Source organism: Lineus longissimus, chromosome 7, assembly GCF_910592395.1.
Source record: "Lineus longissimus chromosome 7, tnLinLong1.2, whole genome shotgun sequence".
In the NCBI taxonomy this organism is placed as follows: Eukaryota; Metazoa; Nemertea; class Pilidiophora; order Heteronemertea; family Lineidae; genus Lineus; species Lineus longissimus.
In genome coordinates this window covers 8,224,612-8,246,797 of record NC_088314.1, presented here as the reverse complement: position 1 = coordinate 8,246,797, position 22,186 = coordinate 8,224,612, and the positions used below count along the sequence as shown (strand labels likewise).

At 41.5% G+C, this 22,186-nt stretch overlaps 2 protein-coding genes across 6 annotated transcripts in view; both read right to left on the bottom strand.

Annotated features, from left to right (window-relative positions):
• Positions 1-19,976, bottom strand: part of LOC135491390 (plexin-A4-like) — a 219,650-nt gene extending 199,674 nt beyond the window's left edge. For 4 of the 5 annotated variants that reach the window (XM_064777230.1, XM_064777228.1, XM_064777232.1 and 1 more), the window contains exons 1-3: positions 19,750-19,920; positions 7,653-8,827; positions 204-389 (exon numbers count right to left, since the gene is read on the bottom strand). In XM_064777230.1, the coding sequence (XP_064633300.1) occupies positions 204-389; positions 7,653-8,789 (1,323 nt within the window). In that variant the 5' untranslated portion in view covers positions 8,790-8,827; positions 19,750-19,920. Of the gene's footprint in view, positions 1-203; positions 390-7,652; positions 8,828-19,749; positions 19,921-19,945 lie in introns of those variants that run through there. The other variant, XM_064777229.1, reaches the window with a different exon arrangement.
• A 577-nt stretch (positions 19,977-20,553) lies between these two features.
• LOC135490963 (cytochrome c-like) lies at positions 20,554-20,871 on the bottom strand. Its single transcript, XM_064776552.1, has one exon. It carries the CDS (start codon positions 20,869-20,871, stop codon positions 20,554-20,556), a length of 318 nt encoding a protein of 105 aa, XP_064632622.1.
• Between the last annotated feature and the right edge of the window lie 1,315 nt (positions 20,872-22,186).

Below are 22,186 nucleotides of genomic sequence, written 5' to 3'. Positions count from 1 at the left end.
AGCACTTTTTCGAAGTCAGCGAGCGGGAAGCACATATTGGCACGTAGCAAAATATTGGTAACTGGAGAATTGACGTTTTTCTATGAGTTCAGTCACAACTATGAATATTATAGTAATATATTTGTTTTCATGAATCATTCCAATGAACCTATTTTCCCTACATGAGGAAAAAATAGAAAGATAAAGAATGGTCAAGAATTTACCTTTTTCAGTTGTCCATTTTCCGTCCCCAAGAATGCCACGGTGTAGTTAGCTACCGGCGACACTGCTATTGCAGTAAGCAGCGTGTTGTCAAAGCTGATGACAGGGGTGGCCGATACTGGAATAGTCCCACCGATCGGTGTGTTGAAATTGTGAGTCCCGCAGTAGTCATCGTTGATATTGTAATTCTGGAACGGGAAAAATGCAGATCATTTGAAAATGCTATCAAGAAGAATCCGACACATCGCGAACAAACAAAATCTATTGAATTTTCTCACCTTCTAGGACACAGGGGAACATGCAGCTCATCCGCTCTCAATTTCTAATAATCCTACGACAAGAGTCTTCAATCTGAGATGAGGAGGCTGGCATGAAACGTGAAACTCAGAAAAATCCACCAACAGATTCTTCAGATCGGGCTTCAAATGAGATACCAGATGACTCAGCATATACGCGACTATTGGCAACTGCTTTCTTCACAAGGCCTTTTTCGAGACATGTCTATTAGCCTGTTGGTCGCACCAACCAACAAGTAGGAAAGTCGTAACTTGAACCTTTTTTATTACTAGCGGCGCAGCTTTTAAATATCTGAGATAGGAATAAGAAAGACGCGAGATCGAACATAAGAAGAAGAATGTAAGGGGATTTCCCATCAATCACCCTTTGCAACTGGAGAGCTGTTATCGCTCCATACGATAAGTGACAGTCCTGTATGGAGAGTGATTCAGCTCATCAAAGCCAACTCAGAAGTGAAAACAGTTCTCTTGTAAGTTTCAGGTGGAAAATACACATCATGACACCACAAGATAATATTTCTGTAATTTTTCCAAAAGACTACATTTCGGCTGCAATGTGGGGAAGAACAGCCATTAGAAATCAATACCCTCGTCAGGTTTCAGCTGTAATATGAATCACCGAAATGAAAAAGCTACCTCCTGGTGGCGAAACTGTAATGGAGTAAATAGCCCGCAACAACAATTAGCTGACCCAGGCAAATATCAAGGAACGTGAAGTCCTACAGTGGTGGGCTGATTGGTTTCTACATGCACGATGAATCTGTTGCATGGAGGGATGTTGCTGCCGGTTTGTTAGTCATGTCGATCATGCCGACGACTTGAACTGTCGAAGACAGAGATTGATGACATTGATAATTGGCAATATTGTCAAAATAAGTCCTCAAACCAGTGTTTGACACTGTGGAACTTGCCAACAGTTCTGCCATTTTTTAAAACAATAACCACAACAATTTTCAGGATTCAGTTTAAAAGTCTTCAAAAACTCTAGTTACTGCACACAGAGACCACATCATCTCCTTTTTTCCAATAAAACAACTTTTGTCTGCTTCCAATTCCAACCTCTCACTGTCATAACCACTCAAAAATCTATTCTCCTGTTTGACCATCAGCAAAAGAACATTTTTACAAGCTTCAAGTGTCCCTGCAGAGAGTCGTTTCTTCACAATTTAGATACCAAAGTCTCCACAATGGCCAATCTGCATGAAGAATTGTGTATCCTCCAAGATCTGTTGCAGGAAAATAAACTTGATTTCAAACAGTTGCATTTTTCAAATTGCACTCAAAATTCAGCTACCAACGAGATGAATTCGTTGACAGCATTATGCAGATCAAATGAAGGGTTGTTAGCAGATAAGCGTGTGTCAGCATGAAAGATCGACAACAGTTTAAAATTCTATGAATAATATTGACATCCTATCCACTCATGTCTACTCTTCATTCTAAGGACACGAATTCAAACTTGTTGAGGCAGTCGGTACATAAAACTTCTCAAAGAAGTTGTTTGGCCAAATTGTAAAGCCTTGTCGGTATTGCGTCCAGACAAGTGGCAGGCTATTGCCAAGCTCTTAAGGGCAATAAGGAAACCTAACACAGATGCATTTGCAAGTCAACGTATCATGGTACCAAGATTCTGTCCCAGTGAACTACGTTGACTGAACACCAAGGGCGGAGTAATAAGGTTGAGTAGCCAAGCACATCAAACCTCCAGAATGAGCTTTCCAATCACCAATTCCTGTCTCATTGTGTCCCAGACAACCAAACTCTCAACTGTCAACAGTTTTACACAAGTGACAAGAGAGAGTTTGGTTTGGCTATGTATGGAAAGAAGGAGCAGATACTAGAGAAGGAGCAGAGACTGAAAGAAGGAGCAGAGACATGAAGATGGAGCAGAGACTGAAAGAAGGAGCAAAGACTGGAAGAAGGAGCAAAGACTGGAAGAAGGAGCAAAGACTGGAAGAAGGAGCAAAGACTGAAAGAAGGAGCAGAGGCTGGAAGAACGAGCAGGGCCCAGTTTATAGTCCTACGCTTGAAGACAGTCCAAAGAAACGTGAAAGGCAATGAATTCAGCGATCTGTAATCGGACACCAGCTGCAATAATAATCATTTCAGTAGCCGCGGAAAAAATCACGGTATATTATTGATACCGTCGATGGTGACAGAGTATGAGTCACGGTCAATCAGTGTTGCGAAAATTGTTGAATGAACCGAAACTTGGCAGCAATCTGTTCACGCATTCTGTTTGGTAGCTGAATATTTCATGAAAATGCAACAAAGAATGCTCTTGCAATCAACGGATGGTTTACTTAGAGTGTTATGCAAGAGTAGAGATTTTGCCATCTCCTGGTGATATCTTATACCAAATGCATGAGAGTAAACAATGACGCTGGCTGACCGCGAGGGCAATGGTGGCGCCAGGCAGAAAGAGAGAAGCCCTGGACAGGAGGATGGATAGGAGACTGAGCTACAACAAGTTTATAAGGTGGGATAACAATTCACTTTATCAAACTTGACTTTCAAAATGGTCATGCAACAATAACACCATGAGCAACCTCTCCTGATTATCTCCCACCTCTCCAAGAAGCGGTCCTACACAAATCCAGCCAATTCCATCAACCTGATCATGAAATAACAAAAATCTCCATAGATCTCTCCAATAACAATGATTCCAAATACTATAACTTCCTCAATCAATCCGCCATCATTATTCATGCCTACATTTGAATTCATAGCATTGTTTAAAATCAATTAAATTGCATGTAGTTTTGACAGTGCAGTTTGCAATCAGGCCACTTAGGGAACGTTGGTACCCCAGGGAATCACTTCCAACAAATGGATCAATATCGTCAAGACGGTTGAAAGCCCGACTCTGATATAGCAACATCGCATGCTAAACAAACCCTCCAGCGGCATGGTGAAATTCTACCTTGTGAAAAAAGCACTGAAGTTTCGACTTCAGTGTTGAAGATTGCTGTAATCTTTAAAAATTATCCAGAGTTGGAGTTGGAGTTGGACATTTGCATGAACTTATCCTAGGAGAGTCGGCCAGCTCATACTGCTAAGTACTCTTCAAAAGTGAGTCAAGGCTGTTGCAATATAAACACGAGACTCACTCGGATATAAATCTACTTTTGGAGATTGTTTTCTCGCTTGAAACATCCAATAGATTTTTCATTGCATGTTTTTGCCAACAGTTCGAAATCTAAACATGGCACATGAATCTTGATAAAGTTAATCTCCGACCTTCTTGAGATTTATCAACTGAAGATCTTTTGACATGTTCAATACAAAGAGTTTCATACCAACCCTTTGCTTTCCGATGCAGAAGCAGCATGCAGCTAATGATAATATCTATCAGTGGGGAAGCACAGTGGAGCAGTAGAAAAGGGTCCGACTTGTGATCGAAAGTTCGTGGATGAGAGGTGAGGCAACTGCCAATCAGTACTTTCAACTGTCCTGAAATGGCCGAGTGTGTAGCGCAGTATGTATACAGGAAGGTTTCTGGCTGGGGAATGAATGTAAAGAGCGTTGAGACAGTACGATTGGGCTCTTTTTTTCAGTTCTGTTGCATGGAAGCAGTAAGACTATAAAAGGGCGATTTCCAAAGCTACAGAAGTCGTGTGCTTTCATCATGTTTCAAAAGCCCAGTAAAAAACCTCAAAACTAACTAAAACCTTGTTGCCAATGTCGATTCCTTCTATTTAGTGGATTCCAAATATGGAATATGAAGATAAACCAACTTTTCAATTTTAAACACTGTATCAGCTTCAGATTCATCAAACCCAATAAACAGTTAAAAAATCTATCTTTCTGTCTGATGCTTTAATATATCGTAATGAACCAAGTGCGTGACAGTACACAGTTATCTTACAACCAAACGTTTTTCCACTAATTTCAGTTTCGTGCCACTTCAAACACAGTCACAGAACCTCCCGTAAACGGTGTATGGAGTTTGTCACTTTGACAAATTCCGAACTAGAAGAGTGTAAAAATACTTTGTGTTATCGCCTCTGCAACCAGCACACGACAGCATGAGTAAGCCACTTAGCAGACGGCAGCAAATTCCTGCACTTTGTCGGTTCGCAGGGAAGTGACAGTGCAGAAATCCTTTCAGAATTACTACGAAAAATGATTGTGACATCTATGCACTAACCACACATCCTCAAATCTTGCTGGTTCATGTGGTAGACCGAGGGTTGTGTGGTGACGTCACTGCCAAACACACACCATCTTCCTTGGCAGTTCACTGGTCAAATGATCTTCAAAACATTTTTCGGTAAGACACATCAGGCAAACACTTCATCGACACTCTTGAACTTTCATCCCAGTGCATGACCGTCCAATGGAAGGCTCATCACTTTACCCAATAAGGAGTCATAGAGCAAGCCAAATGTTTTTGGTGGCAACATGATCTTCTCAAACACACCCCAGAAGCTTTCTTGGCAGTTCCCTTCTGCCACATGTCCTAGTCCTTCCACTAATTATTTCTCGGTTCAGAACCTACACTAGCAATCTTGACCTTTCCTCATTATACACAATCGCCGAAGGGAAGGCTCCAACGCAAGTCAGACGGAATTACAAGATGAAGTCTAAGAAGGCAGCAAAAAGGACCATTGGTGGCACCCATTATTGCCATTTCTCTCAAGGTACCTAAGTAAGTGGAACAGAAAGGACTCTGTCATTTGGCAGAAGGGAACTGCCAAAAACCACATGGCAATCTAGATCTTTCTCAGTTCAGTGCGGTCATCACCCAAGGGAAGGATCCATCACAGTCAGAAGTGTTTACCAGAAAGAGTCAAGAGGGAAGAGAAATGTCGACAGGTGGATCTAGGTGTGGGCAAAGAACATGAAGAATGTAACCAACTCAGACAGATACTTTAGGATGGGTTATGATCTAGATCAACACCTTTGTAAAACAACCTCATAATCTTGTTACATGTTCTGTTGTGTCTTTGAGTTCACCAAGCATACCGTGCAAACCCCTGCATACCACTTCCTGAGGCCCAAAGCATGAAATATCATGCACATAGTAGACAACATTGATTGAGATCAAGACGAAGATGAACAACATGGAAGGCCTGTGTCTACATCTCATAGGCCACAATCTTGTTTCTACATCTGCCTCTCTTCAGCTATAAAGACCGTTCAAGTAGAGAAAGTCGGAGATGTCTTAAAGTGCAGTTGAATTTATGTGCAGTAATAATCATTTTATTGTATCTGCAACATCAAACCCAGCATCCTTGGGTCAAGAGGCAGATGTCTTAACACCAAGACTGCATGGGGTACACCACCACACTGAGCCCAACTTGACAAGCATAAAGTTGATCAAACCCACAGATGCCAAATCTTTTCACCAAGATACACCACTGTAGGTTGAACCTGAACCCTTGGATAGACTTTTTACATCGCTTTTTCTGGAAAGTGATAACAATGAAAGCGAGTTACAACAAGAACAGCCATTCATCAAAGAAGATTAGCCCAATACATTTGATAACCTTTTGACAACTGCACAGCAAAGCCATGGATCTGCACATTCTTTTTCTCAGGCTAACGTATCTCACTCTGGTTTTTCATAGCTCCCTTTTGCCATTACCATTCATCAAGTGTCCACTACAACGGCTCAGTGACTCAGTGAAATTGAATTATGCTGCGGCAGTAGCGCAGTGTCACAGATGCGACGACACTTTGAGATGGCAAGCAAAGGGCTGAATCAGCGACGACGCCACTCTCTGCCACATCCATCAGATTTCATTACTTTTCACACCGTTTTTTCAACGCTGATCAATCACTCTAGCCGCAGAGTTCAGCTGTGTTGATATCATTAGGAAAAACATTGCGCCTACATCTTCGGGCTGAAATAACAGCCGCTTTGCTGACCCTAAGACCTTGTTCGAATTCAGGGTCTTCCCCGACAGTTTTGAACATGTTGGACCAACACATTAACAGCGCCACCTTTCTTCAGGAAAAAGGAAGACCTCCCCGAGGCATTTAAAACCAGTAAGTACCCAGACGACTCAAAACTCCTGTAGAATGCATTTTAGATGCAGGGTCAACGAATTGGTGATTCTGACATATGGCTGATATGACGTCAGAAAGAGCAAAGACTGATGCCATAGGTCAGCCATTTTATTTCCTACACAACAGGGCCACTGGGTGGCGATGAACTGGAGAGAAGGCGAATTGCAGGGAAGGCAAATTATAGCCTTTCATGATTATCCATCATAACCTTGAAATTTCTGCATTTAAGTAAAGACTCCTCAATCTCGCCAAATGTATCTTGATAATCGGCAAGGTGTAGCCATCTGGTTCGAAAGCTTGGTGAGGAATAAAATTTCTAAAGAGACAAATGGGAGTAATAATATCGTAAGCTGAACATAAATTGATGGATGAGGGCTTAGCATGCTGCTACCAATCAGATGGTTGCATTCGTATGGAGCCTGTATGGTGGAAGCTAATGCAGTTGGGACTGTATGAGCACTTGTCCTGTAATTTTGTGAGGTTCAAATGATACAAGTAGTATAGTATGTTGTTTTCGAGCTCCAATGTGGTGGATCTGTGTGGTGGATCCATGATTTAGGCGGGAAATTCAGGATTCGTCTGATAATAGATTCTAGGCGGGAAATTCAAAAAATAGTTCTCAAATAGATAAAAGAGGGCGCTTCAATCAGCTCAGTAGGAAATTCAAATTTTGAAGTGACAACAGCCCATACTACTACAAGCTTGCAAGATTGATCTCTTTCAATATTTGGGGTGGCCTTTAGAAAGGCCTTTTTTGGTCCTTAGAAGGACCTTTTTTTTTGGAAGGGTAGTCCTTCACGGGAAGGGAACTTTGGCAGACGATCTTTGCGTAGCAGGTACCAGGTTGTCTCATAGGCCACTTCGAAGAATGGACTTCTGCATGTCTGTAGCAGGAACCAAACATCGGAAGTAACCTCTAACATGGTGATGTTGAAGTTGTCTCTTCGAACCTGACGTACTTGATCATGCTTGCATCCATTCTGTAGAATGTTTGCTGGTAGAATTATTAGAATCATTCACAGATGACATGTTCAATGATTGGCTCACATATTGACTTATTTCGTAAAAAATTATATACCATACTACTGATACAATACAAAAATTACTTCATTGTATTATAAGAACTTCAAATAAACTTACGGAAAGTGTGCAAGGCTGTGGCGTGTTGATATGCGCTGGTCCGGTGTTGCCTATCCCCTTGAAACAATTCTGGATGTTTTTTGTGAACTGGCTACGCACGCTTCTCATGGGGTACATGCACAGCACAGTCTTCTTCAAGGGTACCTTGGAGTTTGGCTGACTCTTCGCGAAGAGAACGTAGAGGACGTCCTCAACGGCCGGCGTTATTGTCATATTGCGAGCGAGATGCTCACCGGCTTTTCCAAGGTATGCCGCAAGAGCGATGTTGTAACTAGTTCCAGATTGATTGCATTCCAAAGGGACCTCTGCATATGAGTAATAGGCCGGATCCTTTTGGCAAACCCGGACCATTCTCGATGCATATTTCTGCGACGACGTTGCCGTTTTCTGAACTGTCACAAAATAACTGAAACCACCAGATCCAAATCCGTATATGTAATCCACAAAGAAGATATCCTGGAGTTGACTGGCTATTTCAACTTTCGTGCTCCCTGAGAACGATGACCTGTGAGCCAATTCGAAATTGTCCAAATTTCGACTGGCAACTGCAGGGACTAAATCTTTGTATGCATCCAATCCATTTAGTTTACTCCTAGTAGCACCGACATATAATACTCCTTTAGGGGTCAGGGACATGGCAGGTCCCTTGTCGATGAAAATAACAGCTGAAGAAGAAGGGTCGTTAGGGACGACAATTTGGATAGAGTTTGTTCCCATGTTATTTGGTGTGCGGGAAATCTCGCCCAGGTTTCGCTTCTCACAATGACCCTGTAGCAAATTCGTACACACCACGAGGATATTCGACACATAATCTATCGCCAATCCCTTGTTTACGCTGTCCGTTGGTACCTTTCTGTACTGATCACAGTTATCTCCCGGCACGCACGTGCACACCCCCTGGGGTGGGCAGTTTGGATTGTCATTTTTCGGTCCGGTCAAATACTCACTTTCCTCAACCAGACTTTCTGATAATTGATATAACCTATTTACAGCACCGATATACACTTTTCCCGTAACACGGTCTATGATAGAGTGATTAAACACGTGCGTTGATCTAAACCTGTTAGATATATAGTTTTTTGAATAGCTGCCCCTGCACAGCCATAGCGCTGTGAGAATAAAAATTTCCGACTTCATCTTTGGGTTTTTGGCGTCATGCTGTCTCTACTTCACACCTGCAAAGACACACAAGAAAAAGATTTAGACAACAGCAAAATGGTCAAGTGTAGTGGGGCGTGTAAATGCCAATGAAAAATGAAATTGAAAAGACAATCAGGATGTACCCTATCGAATCGGACCATCTTTTTTGCACTGCAAGTAAACGGTCCTTGCCACTATCCTCTGAACAAGACTTAAAACCTATGATTCCACGAGGAACTATCATTCAAGGGCAAGCAAATCACTTCCAAACCCAATAAGATGACACAAAATCGTATTCGTTTCATTTTCAAGGGTTAATTACAAGCCACAAACACAGCTTCTAAAAAGACGAATATGATGAATTGCTTCTTTTATCAACTGACACAGATCATATTTCACAACCAGACATGAAGAGAGAAAGCAGCATCTAATCTTATACCTTGGTGGGCCTATGTGATGTAGACAGAGGAAACCTTTAGCTAGATGCAACAACTTCATTATCTTCACTAATTGCATAAGCTTTGTTCGTCTCCTTAGAGTAAAAGTTCTGCCAGCCCATCTCAAACTGGCACAGACTAAAGAGTTAACGAAAGTCTAGAACTTCATCGTCTCAACGTACAATTCTTTCCGTGGTCTAGAAAGCTAACTAAAGACTGTCCTGCTTAGGGAATGTTTGGAGGGCGTTGCCTCTTGTCATTTTCTTTGAGCCCATTTCACTCCGATCGTTTTTCGACAGTTTTAATCATCATACAGAATAAGTCTACTCCTTTGATGACTTTGAAACACGATTGGTGTAAGTTGAAACAAAATTGTTCCAGATATTGTATAGGACTAGGTTACCTATGAGTGTGGAGTACTCATTCATAGGAATGTGTGATGGGATAGAAAATCGGGAAATTTTGTTTCAACTGCTGTCAATCTTGGCGTTGATTCAAAGCCCTCAACAGAGCAGGCTATGCCTTGTTACATGACCAAAAGTTTGAGGAAATATGTACTGGTATAGTACAGACAGCCTATTTGGAATCTCAACCATGCAGTGTGCATCTCCGCCCCACTATTTCAACAAACTTTAACAACCCACAATATTTTTCTAATAGCAGCCAAATAATTACCCAGTAGTTCAGGATAGAGGTTATCACACAATTAATTGAAAAAAGATTTGAGCCTAACCATTTGGATAAAAATGGGTCACCCGAAAATTTGAGAGACAAGTTTTTATCCTGGCTTTTGGAATGTGTGTCAACATAGTGGGAGTCTCATTGAGTTGTTGGGTCACAACTTTTTCTAGAAATGACCCAGTTCAAACTTATCATTGGGATATCACCCCATCACAAAGTGTAATCTAACGTGTAAACACTGTTTCAGTTCATGCAAATAATGTACATCATTGGAATTTGCCATGCTTTCTGGTTGTGCATGTTGTGACTGTTCCGGTATTGAAAAGTCTGCATAGGCCTTTTCAAAATGAAACACCCATGATCACTTTGAAAGAGTTCAGATTACATTTTAAGTTCAGAATTTCAAATTTTTTGCCAAAATGGTGGTACCTTTGGTCAACCCTTCACATTTAGGGGTCTGCTTTGATCTGCTCACTTCCAGGAAGGAGTCGACCAGATCAAGAGGCAAATGTGACAAGAGAGACCTTCGTAACTCAAGATGACATCCTTTAACTGGGGGATAAGTAGGGCCTATAGTACTGTGAGGTGCATTACCTCCTCACCAAAGCAGTTGGAGGAACAGTTGGTCAACAATGTCAAGTCTCATTGTTAGATTTCTACCAGGCTTTTCTTCCTCTGATATACATGGTATGTAGGCCTATGTAAACCACCGCATTATTTCATTCACATTTTACGACATGCACACACACTGGGAACCTCTCGAGGTGTACATACAAGCCTACCTGTTTATTCAATGGTGGGTTCATTCAGCGACTTTATGGTAATGACTTTATGGTCAATTACCGTGACTATCCAAGTCGAACATGGTTCGAGGACTCCTGAAGTCACAGAAGTCGACAATGCGACACACTCATTAATCAAAGACAATTTAGGTACTTTCCTAGATAAGGAGGATCTAAAAGACCAAATGCGAGAAGTGGACACTTTGATTGTGTAAAGGTGATTGAATTTAGGCATTTTGGTTGGTGGTGATTCAATTCCTCGCATGGCTGTTTGAAGTAATAAAGAGTCAAAAACGTTTTTTTAAATTAAAACACATACTTTAGCAAAGTGGGATAGGAACAGTTTCATTTGCCACCTTAAAAACTTCAAAAGGGACGTAGCGATTTTGGAGCCATGTGAGTCTACATGTTACCACCAATCAATGATGGAATGGTCATAAATCCTTGTTCATGTCCACAACATGATCCCCTTGGACAAATTTTACTGCTACCTAGATATCAAGTGAAAAGGACCCCCAAGCTCCTACTCATACTGTACCAACACCCCCATACTTATTGACCCAGCTGTACCAATATCAAGGACATATGAATAATCACCTAGTTTTCCTGCAGACAATACCATATCCCTTGGCTTAACATGAACCCCACAATCCCAAAGATCAAGGCAATCAAAACACATAACCTCCAAGGGAGATAATGGTTTAGTCCTCATCCTAAGGATATTTTCTGTACAACAACAAAAGAAAAAGATTGATGCCTCTTGTGACCCTTATATTGTCCCCTAATGGCAATAGAACTAATGCATTCCATGCTAACCAGACATGTAAATACATTATGAGAGCAAATTATAAAGTACATTGACTTTGGATCTAATTGACAATAAGTCGGTTTACAATGCAAAGAAGAAAGACAAATCTCACCACCCACAACTGGAAAAGGTCCACAAAAGGGGCTGTAAAGTGGAAAGAAAAACACCCGAAGCTCCATGGCTTTCAAATTCAAGTGGCAAAACCATGTCCTAGCTTGCATGCACATGTGGCTATGAAGGACTTCATTGTCATGTCTGTGCTGGTTCTAATGAAAAAGTATCACCCAATACAGGCTGCCACATGGTGAGAATTTATCACGCATACACACAACATTTTTATTGTCATTACACACGTACACAGATATTTGTTTAAATGCAACTATTCAATCCTTCAGTATGGCCCAAGACGTTGGTGATAATGTGTGACAACTGACTAGTTTGTGCCACATACATGTAAGTTTCATTTGATATTTTCAGGAGAAATGAAGTTCTAACAAGAACCACATGTAACTGCAAGAATTACCACCCGAAAGGGCCTTGGTAATTTCTAGTTATATCAATATGTTTGGGAACCTTCGGTGGTCAAGATCTATCTCTAGTCTCATTATGATGCAAAGCAGCTAGCTTCAAAACTGCCAAAACTACTGATTTTGGCATTTCGCTAGCTAGATAACATTAGCAATAAATCAGTATAACATTAACAATAAAACCACTAGAATTCTTATTGATTATCCTTAACACCTGACACTTGTTGTTGGGTGACAGGGACTATAGTCACATCCTCCAGGGGCCCTCCCAAGATAAGCAGCTAGCTTTACACTCCCAAAGGAATGGGTATTTGCCACGCTTGCAGCAAAACCCAATACATCACTAAACATAACAGTAACTTTTTCAAAACTCCAAACACATCTCCTGTAACAACATTATATTAGCTTGGTGCTTCGATGCAATTTCAGTTGTTTTTTGTCGTTACACTTCTGCAGCAGCAAATCACCATCAATGCAGGCTATTCCCTTCTTGGGCACAGGATATGAGGCCTGTTTCCAACATATGCAATCAACATGTTCTGGGTTGACCTCAGAATACATCACAGCTGTCTCTCATCTGCATGCTACATACATTGTACGTTATTCTAAATATACAGTACATAATGTGTAAACCAGACCGCCAGATTTTCTAGATACATTCCCAAACAAAGTATTCCCTGCAGGCCACTAGGTCATTTTAGGCTGCTGGTTTGGTTGCAGGCGAAGTGCACTGTGTTTTGTGTGATGACCATCTCTCTCAAACAATGAATCAAGGGCAGAGGGATTAATCAATTACTTGTCTGTATGGTCAAGTTGATTTAGCAGTACCACAATGAATGATAGATTTTAGTTTTTATCGTGCAATAAGGGTACATAACCATTCTAAATATTGGCATCTTAAAGGGGAAAACAGGAAGACAGAAATAGACAATGCAGCAGTGCAGCATATACCCTTCTTGAAAGTCGGCAATAAGGCGACACGCCAAATGATGACCACACCGGCAGACAACATAACAGGACCAACAAACATGGCCTAAGATTAGAAGCGGAGACTATTGATGTGTAATTGGGACGATCATGCTCCGAAATGGGTGCAGAAGGTGATACAAAGGCTGACCAATGGCAACAGATCTTTTTTCAAAGATTTTCTGTTCAGTGTATCTCCGCTCGTTTGTAGTCTGCTACGATGACAGTGCGTGAGAAAGCCAATTCAATTTCTTTACCACTGAATAAGATGTGTTTAAGCTCAGTGCCCCATCTTTTTGTAGCTTGTATACTGCATAGGGGCTAGCCATTTGTATACAGGATCCTGCAATGACATGCTTGCAGTTGCAGTTTCACAAGATCCTGCAATGCCATACTTGTATTGCAGTTGCACAAGTTCCTGCAAAGCCATGCTTATGATGCTTGTATTGCAGTTTCACAAGATCCTACAGTGCCATGCTTGCAGTTGCAGTTGTACAAGATCTGGCAATGCCATGCTTGCAGTTAAGGAGATGAACTAAGATCCTGCACTGCAGAACCATGTAGTAAGACACTTTGCCCTTGATCTACTCATTTCTTGTGAGAGGAACAATATATTAAGATCCCCTGCTGGGATAGTGACAAATTTCTTTTACTGCAGTCTTAACTCATCTAAAGCAGTCAGAGCCAGAAAGTACTGAAAGCAGAGTACAGTAGAACCTCTCTAGTAAGGACACTCTCGGGTCCGACAAATACTGTCCTTAATAGAGAGGTGTCCTGATTGGAGAGGTCAAATTGAATGGTAACAACCAATTTGGGTCCAAAACTAGTGTCCTAATAGAGAGGTTGTCCTTAATAGAGAGGTGTCCACTAAGGGAGGTTCTAGTGTAAGTAACCGTTCAATCCTCAATAATCAACTGGAGTACTTCTCGCTCACTACCGTGGCCACCGCAAAGGTTATCTCCAACCAAACAGCACGCCAGAAGAAACGTTAAGCTACCATGGTGACCACATGCGTCCGGGATTAATTATTTTCCAAATGATGAAATCGATTCAGAATCGTTCCGTTTTAGAAAAATTTTGCGTCCGGTTTGCCAGCATAAGAACATTGCCTAGAGATCATGGGGAGAATGGCTCGAGTGAAAGGATAGGATGTACTGAGGATAACATGGGACAATATTGTCGATTGTCATTATTTATTTTATCTGCTGCAGTAACATTATAAATTGACACAAGATAATGATGGAATTGATAGACAAGGTTCCTTGCTCATATATCATCTTGGTGAAGAATGTGTAGCTGCACTTCCTATAGTATAGATTGCCACGCCAACGAGTGATTTCAGTTCCTGCCACCAGCAACGGTGCATGACAACATGATCTTTGTGGTTGGAATGCGGCCGCTGATTGGTTAAAATGAATCACCTGTCACGTTGTTTTGGCTCTGTCGCCGATCACAGCAACTAAAATGGCTTGCGAAAACTCCAGCACTTCATAGGCAGAAGAACATGCCCAACTCAATGTAAGCCTATTCACAGAAGTGTGACAGAAATACTGTTGACAGCGCCAATTTTTTATAGATTGCCTCGAGCCACACAAGTGGGTTTAGACGAGGATCAAAAAGTTATATTATTATGGATTAATGCAGGCATAATGCATTGAAAATACTGCAATATTGATGAAATACATTCATGGTATTGTGTACACAAACGAGATTTCCCCCCATTGTTCAAATAAGGGCTCTTAATCTGACTTCACAAAGTACCAGTGTTACAATTATAGCTCGGGGAGATTTTTGATTACCGAGAAAGGTAAAAGAGAAGTTGCCAATTAAACAGAAATCATGCAGGTTTTACATGAATGTTTTATGGTTTTACAGCAATACAGCTTTTATATTTAGGCCAACAAAGGCAGATATTGGGCCAGACAGTGAAACAGTTGCCAAAACAGGTCATCAAACTTCAAATTTCTGCTATCACCCCTTTTAGCTAAATTGTTGAACCATCCAGAGTGAGATTTGTTTCTTGAATCTCCAATGTTATGAGCAAAAAAACAGTTTCAAGTAGGCCATGCCACATTCACTACAGGAAGTCAATTCATTATGGTGCAATTGTTTTCTCAAGGACCAACTTGAGAAAGAGATCGATTGATATAATATCTGTTAAGTGTGCAGAGTAGGAACAATTTACAACCAAGTGCTATTTATTCATGTAACACGTGGTCACTATATAACACACTTTTCATCACATATAACACACTTTTCATTGCCATGATTTAAACCAACCAAAGCCATGTCTCATAATGCGATTTGTAAAGTGCAAAATTAGATTTGCCGGCATCAGGGATCATAAAGTTCACGATAGGTCTGTGATGATATTGCATTTGCAACAGCGACTCAATTCCAAGAGATGGGGTTAAGTTTGATGAAAATGCAGTAACACCTTTGCCCCCCCCCCCCCCATCCTCCAACCCTCTCAAAGAAAATTGATGCAGGGAACACGGAGTATGTGATTCACGACATTCTGATCAGTCAAATGTGGAGTTATTACGGCTGCTGAACAAATTTACATGAATTTCCATCAACATATTTATCAAACATTTAAAATGGGACGGTTGATATGCAATATCCATGAAGGCAATTGATTTTTTGCATGCTGGTCTATTTATTGACAACTGAATTTTAGAGTTTCAGGCACAGAAGTGAAAGTATACTTTCTATGTGCGTGCCTACAGTTGATTTGGGTCACCTTGGGGTGGTATTGAGACTAATCAGGTACCATGAACTCCATGCCTCGGGTAAGAAATCGAAGGAGATTCAAATTGATGAATTCGAGGATGGAAGACGGCGCACGGTCGATGTAGCAATAGCATACCGATCATCTGTTAGAGAAATGAGATTTTGAAATCGATTCAATTTTCAATAGATTTAACTCAAATTTAGGCGGGCGATGATCTGCATCTTTCAAGACTATCGCCAATAGTGTAGGCGACCCTTTGCTAGTATGGTGTGTACAGAATCTGCTGAGTTATGCGGTTGGGTGTAAAAGCAGTGTCCTGATTTAACCCTTTTGCTGCCAACTGCAAGTGCAACCGTAGTGAAATAAGGCCTTATGTGTACCCCTCTGATCTTCAACAGATTTTTCACAGTATTTGTATGGAGTATAGTAGAAATTACTCAACTCTTACTTTTTAAATTTTATGCGGGTACAGTGACGCAGGCATGAAATTGTCCCGGCAACGAAAGGCTTAAGACCAAGTGAAGCATTACAAATTTCCCAGCCATCTTTTTCACTCGATCACCCGTACACAAACATACATGTAGGAAAACATGTTACCAGCACTACATTTTACAGGCCCAATATGAGGTCTTTTGTTTAATAATCTCTGCATGTGGCCTGAAGTCCCACCCGGTCTATGTTTTTGAACAACTGATCTCATTCAAAAACCTCTGTTACTCATTTGATGAGCAATGATCGATATGATCCGGCTCCCACACTAATATCTATACACCATCTTCACAGGGAACAAAAAACACACCAAGTTAGATGACCTACTTTAATAACCTAACATCATCAAATGACCTAAGAACTAACGGTGTGGGAGACACAGATAAAAGATCGACCCATCCTATTCCTACATGTCCAAAAAAAGCCACCAAATTTCATTTTGGGTCACAGGCATACCAGAAATATTTTTGTTTCGAATTGTCAACAATAGAGTCCCATTTCATGCACTGGTCACACTGTGCATTGAGGCAAAGCATGAATGAATGAATGAATGAATGCAAATCGGGGACAGCCATGCATAAGGAACAGTCGAAGTAACACAGGTAGCACACAGAAGTAGGCGGAAATGCGGGTCGTTGTACAATGCGTACAGCCGGCCTGCCCACTGTCGTTTGGGCGAAAATATTTTGAAGATAAACAGCACAATATCAAAATACATTATCTTCATGCATTATTCTGATGGTGATAAGGGCAAGCCATATGACAATTTCAAAATCTCACCCACAACTTACTTTGTTTCAGATATCTTGCAAGTGTGCAGATTCCCAGAGATGACTACCATGACCACTGTTCATTGACTTGCTTTTATACTAACTACATACAGTAGGACATGAGGGACCTAAATTCAAGTCAGAACTTGCCCACAGCCTGATTAAAAGTAATGGCAAATCAGCATAGAATCAGATGCCATGATGGGCCCATATACAGATGAAGACCATTGGGTTACGAAACACCCACCTCCAAAGCAGGTTGAGCATTTTATTTACTTGCCATCACAACTTAGGCCTGGTGACTCCGTCTTTGGACAGAAAAGGTTGGGCCTTTTTCTTGTCCTGGCAAAGACACTAGGGACAAGAAGCCTCAGTTATCTTATTCGAAGGAAGAAGCAAGAGAGGAATGTGTCTTTCTCAAGGACACAAACGACAAAGACAATACTGCAGTGATCCATCGGAGAGGCGAACCCTCGACCTCCTGATAATGAGCCCAGCTCTCCAACCACGATGCCACTGGTCTCCCAAAAGGGTTAAAATGACCTACCACAGAGTATAGGCCTGTCCAAAGCAAACAGTGCAGGCATTTCAACACAGCCAGAGGTGTCTGAGGCATACATTTTGCAATTTTTGTTTATTTTCTTCTAATAGCCTCGATAAACACTTGGATGAAGTTACACCAAAGCCAAACATCATGATTTGTATAGGACAAAAAAAAACTCGGCAATAAGGACACGGCAAAAGCATCAATGCGAGTTATTTAACTTCCTCTGTGATCACACCGAAATTCCAGGACACCTTGATTGATAAAAAGTGAAACAATGTCGATATTTATTTCAAATTTATACTCCAAGTGGCCAGCTCCTGTCAAAACAGACCCTAATTAGTATGGCAAATTGAGCCATATATAATGAAAAGCCAGGAAATAATTGCACTAATTTGTCAATTTATCATACAAATATTTCCAAGGCATGTGTTAAGTGGACAACCAGATATCTGGGGACTATTGTCCAACGTTTAATAATGACATGGGGATAAATACCAACAAACAAATTGCCATTATTTTCACATAACTACTTCAGAGGTCAGGTGCTAATTAGTTGGATATTTCAGATAATAAATTGGTTCACCAACCTTACACATTTTAGTTTTGTCATGTTTTCATCAAGTCTAAGACACCAAATGAGACATTCCTGTTGAAATATTTCATGTTTGTTATGGTAGCACACCAAGCAGAGCCAAGGTTTTAATAGGTCACTGAGTAAACAGGATATGATGGATTAGTTTACTTTCACTGGGTCCAATGCACCAGGCAGGCCATGTGGCATGTGGGGTGGTATCTGCCTGGCTGGACAGATACATCAAGCTCCAATTGTACCAAGCATCGATCAGTTGTCTCCCATCATTAGCAAAAACAACGAGAAGATATCATATCGATCCATTGATTTTCTTAATGATGTTCCAAAGCCATTAGCTCTCTTGTCTCTGGCAGCACTCTCGATCAACCTATCGTTGCTACGTGAGAGAACACGATTCCTGCTAGCCTACCTAGGGAACCTTGCGATTGATTTGTCGTATCTCATATCCCATTATCTACGTACGATAGGCTAGCGTTTCATTACACACTCCACAACATCGCTTTGGGTGCTAATAGTAATAGCTCCGTTCGTTTGGACATTTTTTAATTACAAGACATTTTAGATGTGAGGTGATATTGATTACGCTCGCTGAGAATGTAGCGTAAATGTCGATGTTTCTAGCACCCTGGAGTTAGATTTCTTTGAAGGGGAATCATCGTTAGTTTGAGCATTGTAAGATGAGCGGTAATTAGTCCTGTGACATTAACGAGCTCTTAAAGTGTAAATCTATCAGGCAGCTAGCAGAATCATTTGTCGAAAAGTGTGAAGGCCAGTGCAGCTAAAACTTGTCCAGGGCCCTCAATGCAGAGATCGATATATCTAGAGACTGCACCGAAGTCATTGGGCATCCTTTTTTGCAAAATCAACACTGAGCAGATCGACTGCACCAGGGTAAAATGGCCCCATCTCCAAAATACCTTCTTTAGGCCAAACTAAGATACTTTTAGCCCTCTGATTTTTGTTCATCTTTTTGAACAATGATAAGACATGTAAGAAGGATGTCCTCTTAGTCTTACATCAGTATGCAACAAATTGACAACCCTGCATGTCAATATCGAAGTTCTCCCAGTGGTGATTAATGCCCAAGATTGAGCCCAAGACGACGTAAGCTACATCAATGCCATCATTTTTTTGAAGAAGTTTGTTTGGGCGCTGACCAGTCGAAGCGTTTCACTTGGAAAAAAGGGTCAGTACAGTGGCTTATATACTATAGCACTGTCCGAAGTTGGCTTATGCTTTCCGACCAGTTCCGAGTGTGCGCATCTGACTTGCTTGGGTTCGGATTCGACTTCTTCGAAAAGGCCCATAATAATAATCCCCGAACGGAAATGACATAGGCCTAATTTGATCCGGCCGGGACTCTTAATTCGTTCCCGAAATAAATGACGAACAGGGCATGCCTCTTATGTCATGACATGAACTAGCCATCGGTATCAATCAGTACAGTACCCAGTTTCATGAGATACCCTGCAAAGAAAACTTCACAGCAGCCAAAACAGCGCAGTTTTCAACGATAGGATATGAAGACACACCTCCACTGCTCCAAAACTCCCGAAAGCACAATACCATACGCAGATACAATGTAGAAGCACTAGCTACTGTACAAAATACACAGCCAACTCACATGGTCCAGACGGCATCATAGCCATACATGCTTTTCAAACCTGCAATTCAAAGTGATATAACTCCATAATCCTTCAATACTATACATCCAAAACGTGAATATATATCCATGTATACGTCCAATTTACTTATGAAAACTTTCAGAAATATTCTCGTTTTACAAAACAGGGAAATGACACTTTACACGGACAACTCACCGAATAACAAACGCTGTCTCTGAACTCTTGCGTTCAGCCTCGGTATGGTAATGACATAAGATTGATCTTGATCACGTCCGCTAGATGTCGACACCGCATTGTATAGTACATGTAGTTGGGTGGAGTCGATGTGCGTCATCTGTCCTAAGTCGCATGTCAATAATTACTGTGATTATTAGCCATGGTCATTGTGCAATGGTTTTATTTCATCAGTCATTTGTTCGATTGTTGAAACAAATGACCACCTAATGGCTAACAGGCAACCGTGAGCAAATTAGAAATCTGTATGTCTATAGAAACCAATGACCATCTACCAAAGCTGCCGAGGGGATGAGGAGATAACAGATATAACATTACCAATAATTGCATTGCATGAGATTTTATCACTTCATAATCAGTTCAACCATGTCGTACAAAAGAGTCAAATACAATCAGAGTGGAGACAACATATAATTCTGTACAGCTATTGTCCGTGTTGACCATATATCTTATTCTTACTGTAAAATCGACAAGTTCTTGGTTTCACAACAAAATCCTACTGTAAAATCGTCAAGACAGTGTCTTACTTTAAAATCGTCAAGGTTCTGAATTCACAACAGTGCCTGACCCTAACTGCTGGTCACCTCCTTCAGATACGCAATCAAATCCTTTCTTTCGCTCACTTTCTTGATTCCTGCGAAGATCATTTTCGTCCCCGGGATGTACTTTTTAGGATTCTGAAGGTAAATGTCCAACGTATCCTCACCCCAAGAGATTCCTTTATTTTTGTTTGCCTCAGTGTAGGAAAACCCTGGCGCCTGTCCGGTTTTCCGTCCGAAGATGCCATGAAGGTTTGGACCGGTTGTGTGTTTGCCACCTTTGTTGGCGGTGTGACACTGCGCGCACTTCTGTTTGAAGACTTTGGCGCCTTTTTCCGCGTCTCCCATGCTGGCGTTAGGCCCTAACGGTCAGTGGACGACCTGTTGTTCGATATTGCTCAGTAAATTTGGAAGAAAATGGGGTGACGAGATGAACGTCTCTGAAAAATCTGCAGTACTGACGTCACTCTGCGAAGGGCGCCCCGTGACGTCGCCGTGACGCCCCGTAACAGTTGCAGCGAGTCCCTGCCATGCCTGCAAGAAAAATTATCTCTCGGCATGGCTTTTGGACAGTAAGATAACCGCTATTCCATTCCAATGAATTAATATTTTTTTTCGTCAAAGAATTGTGTATGTATACTGTATATACTACAATGTCAGACCAAACCCGTCACCCCCAGCAGATGGAAACATTGGTGGAACAAGTCCGGATTCGAATGGAGCAGCAAGGTCAAGGACAACCGAGACCGTGGTCACTTGCACCGACATCGTCCGCAATGATCCCGCTACCACCACCACCACCGATCATGTTACCTCCTCCACCACTCCCGCCAAGACTACCACATGGTATGAACAACTTGAACATGTCGAGGGATACCCGACCAGGTCAAAGTATGCCTCAACCAAGCCCGATGCAGAATAGGCCAACTGCGCCTGTCGCACCATTTGCCGCTCACACGATTCCGCGGTTGGTCCGACAGCGTCGCAGGGGTAGTTTTGACAGCGGTCCACGCCCAGCTGGATCCCCTGCCGAAATTCTGTCACATTATTATGGCAGCAATGTGACAAATTCATTTGAAATACTAGATACTGGACAAAATTCCAGAACCGCCTCGCAAGAGCAATCTGTGGAGGAGGAGGAGCCATCCACATCCGAAGAAGGTGATCCCATTTCACCCGCAGAGAGATCGTCCAACCACGGCTTGGATCACTGGACAGGCTCTTTTAAATGTCCAGTTTGTCTCGATTATCTTTGTCTGCCGGTTGTTCTACCTTGTGGACACACTTTTTGCAAGACGTGAGTTCGATTTTCTTTTTATTCAGTATTTTTCAATCACATTTCTATCATGATCGTTTAATTTTCATTTGCATTGTAATCCTATGTCGTTACGTATCCATTGCTTTGTAAAATGGTACTATCAAAGTCTCATCTATCATGCTATTAAAAGTTACTTTTTCAGCGGACTTTTTATATGTATGATATATCGTAGCCAATTAGGAACATGTAGGGAGACCACCGACCGGCTCAAGCGAGTCAAAATCACCGTCCTCGCTAGAGACGTTTAGCTCATTACCTTGCCGCATGGTGGCGAAACTGTAAAAGTTGTCTTCCAGTCTCCATTGGAGTGCTGTGAAGCCCATTGATATATCTCTTTCAGACAAT

Bases quoted from the DNA above. Each gene is read 5' to 3' on its own strand.
- LOC135490963 (XM_064776552.1), bottom strand. From the start codon at position 20,871: ATGGGAGACGCGGAAAAAGGCGCCAAAGTCTTCAAACAGAAGTGCGCG.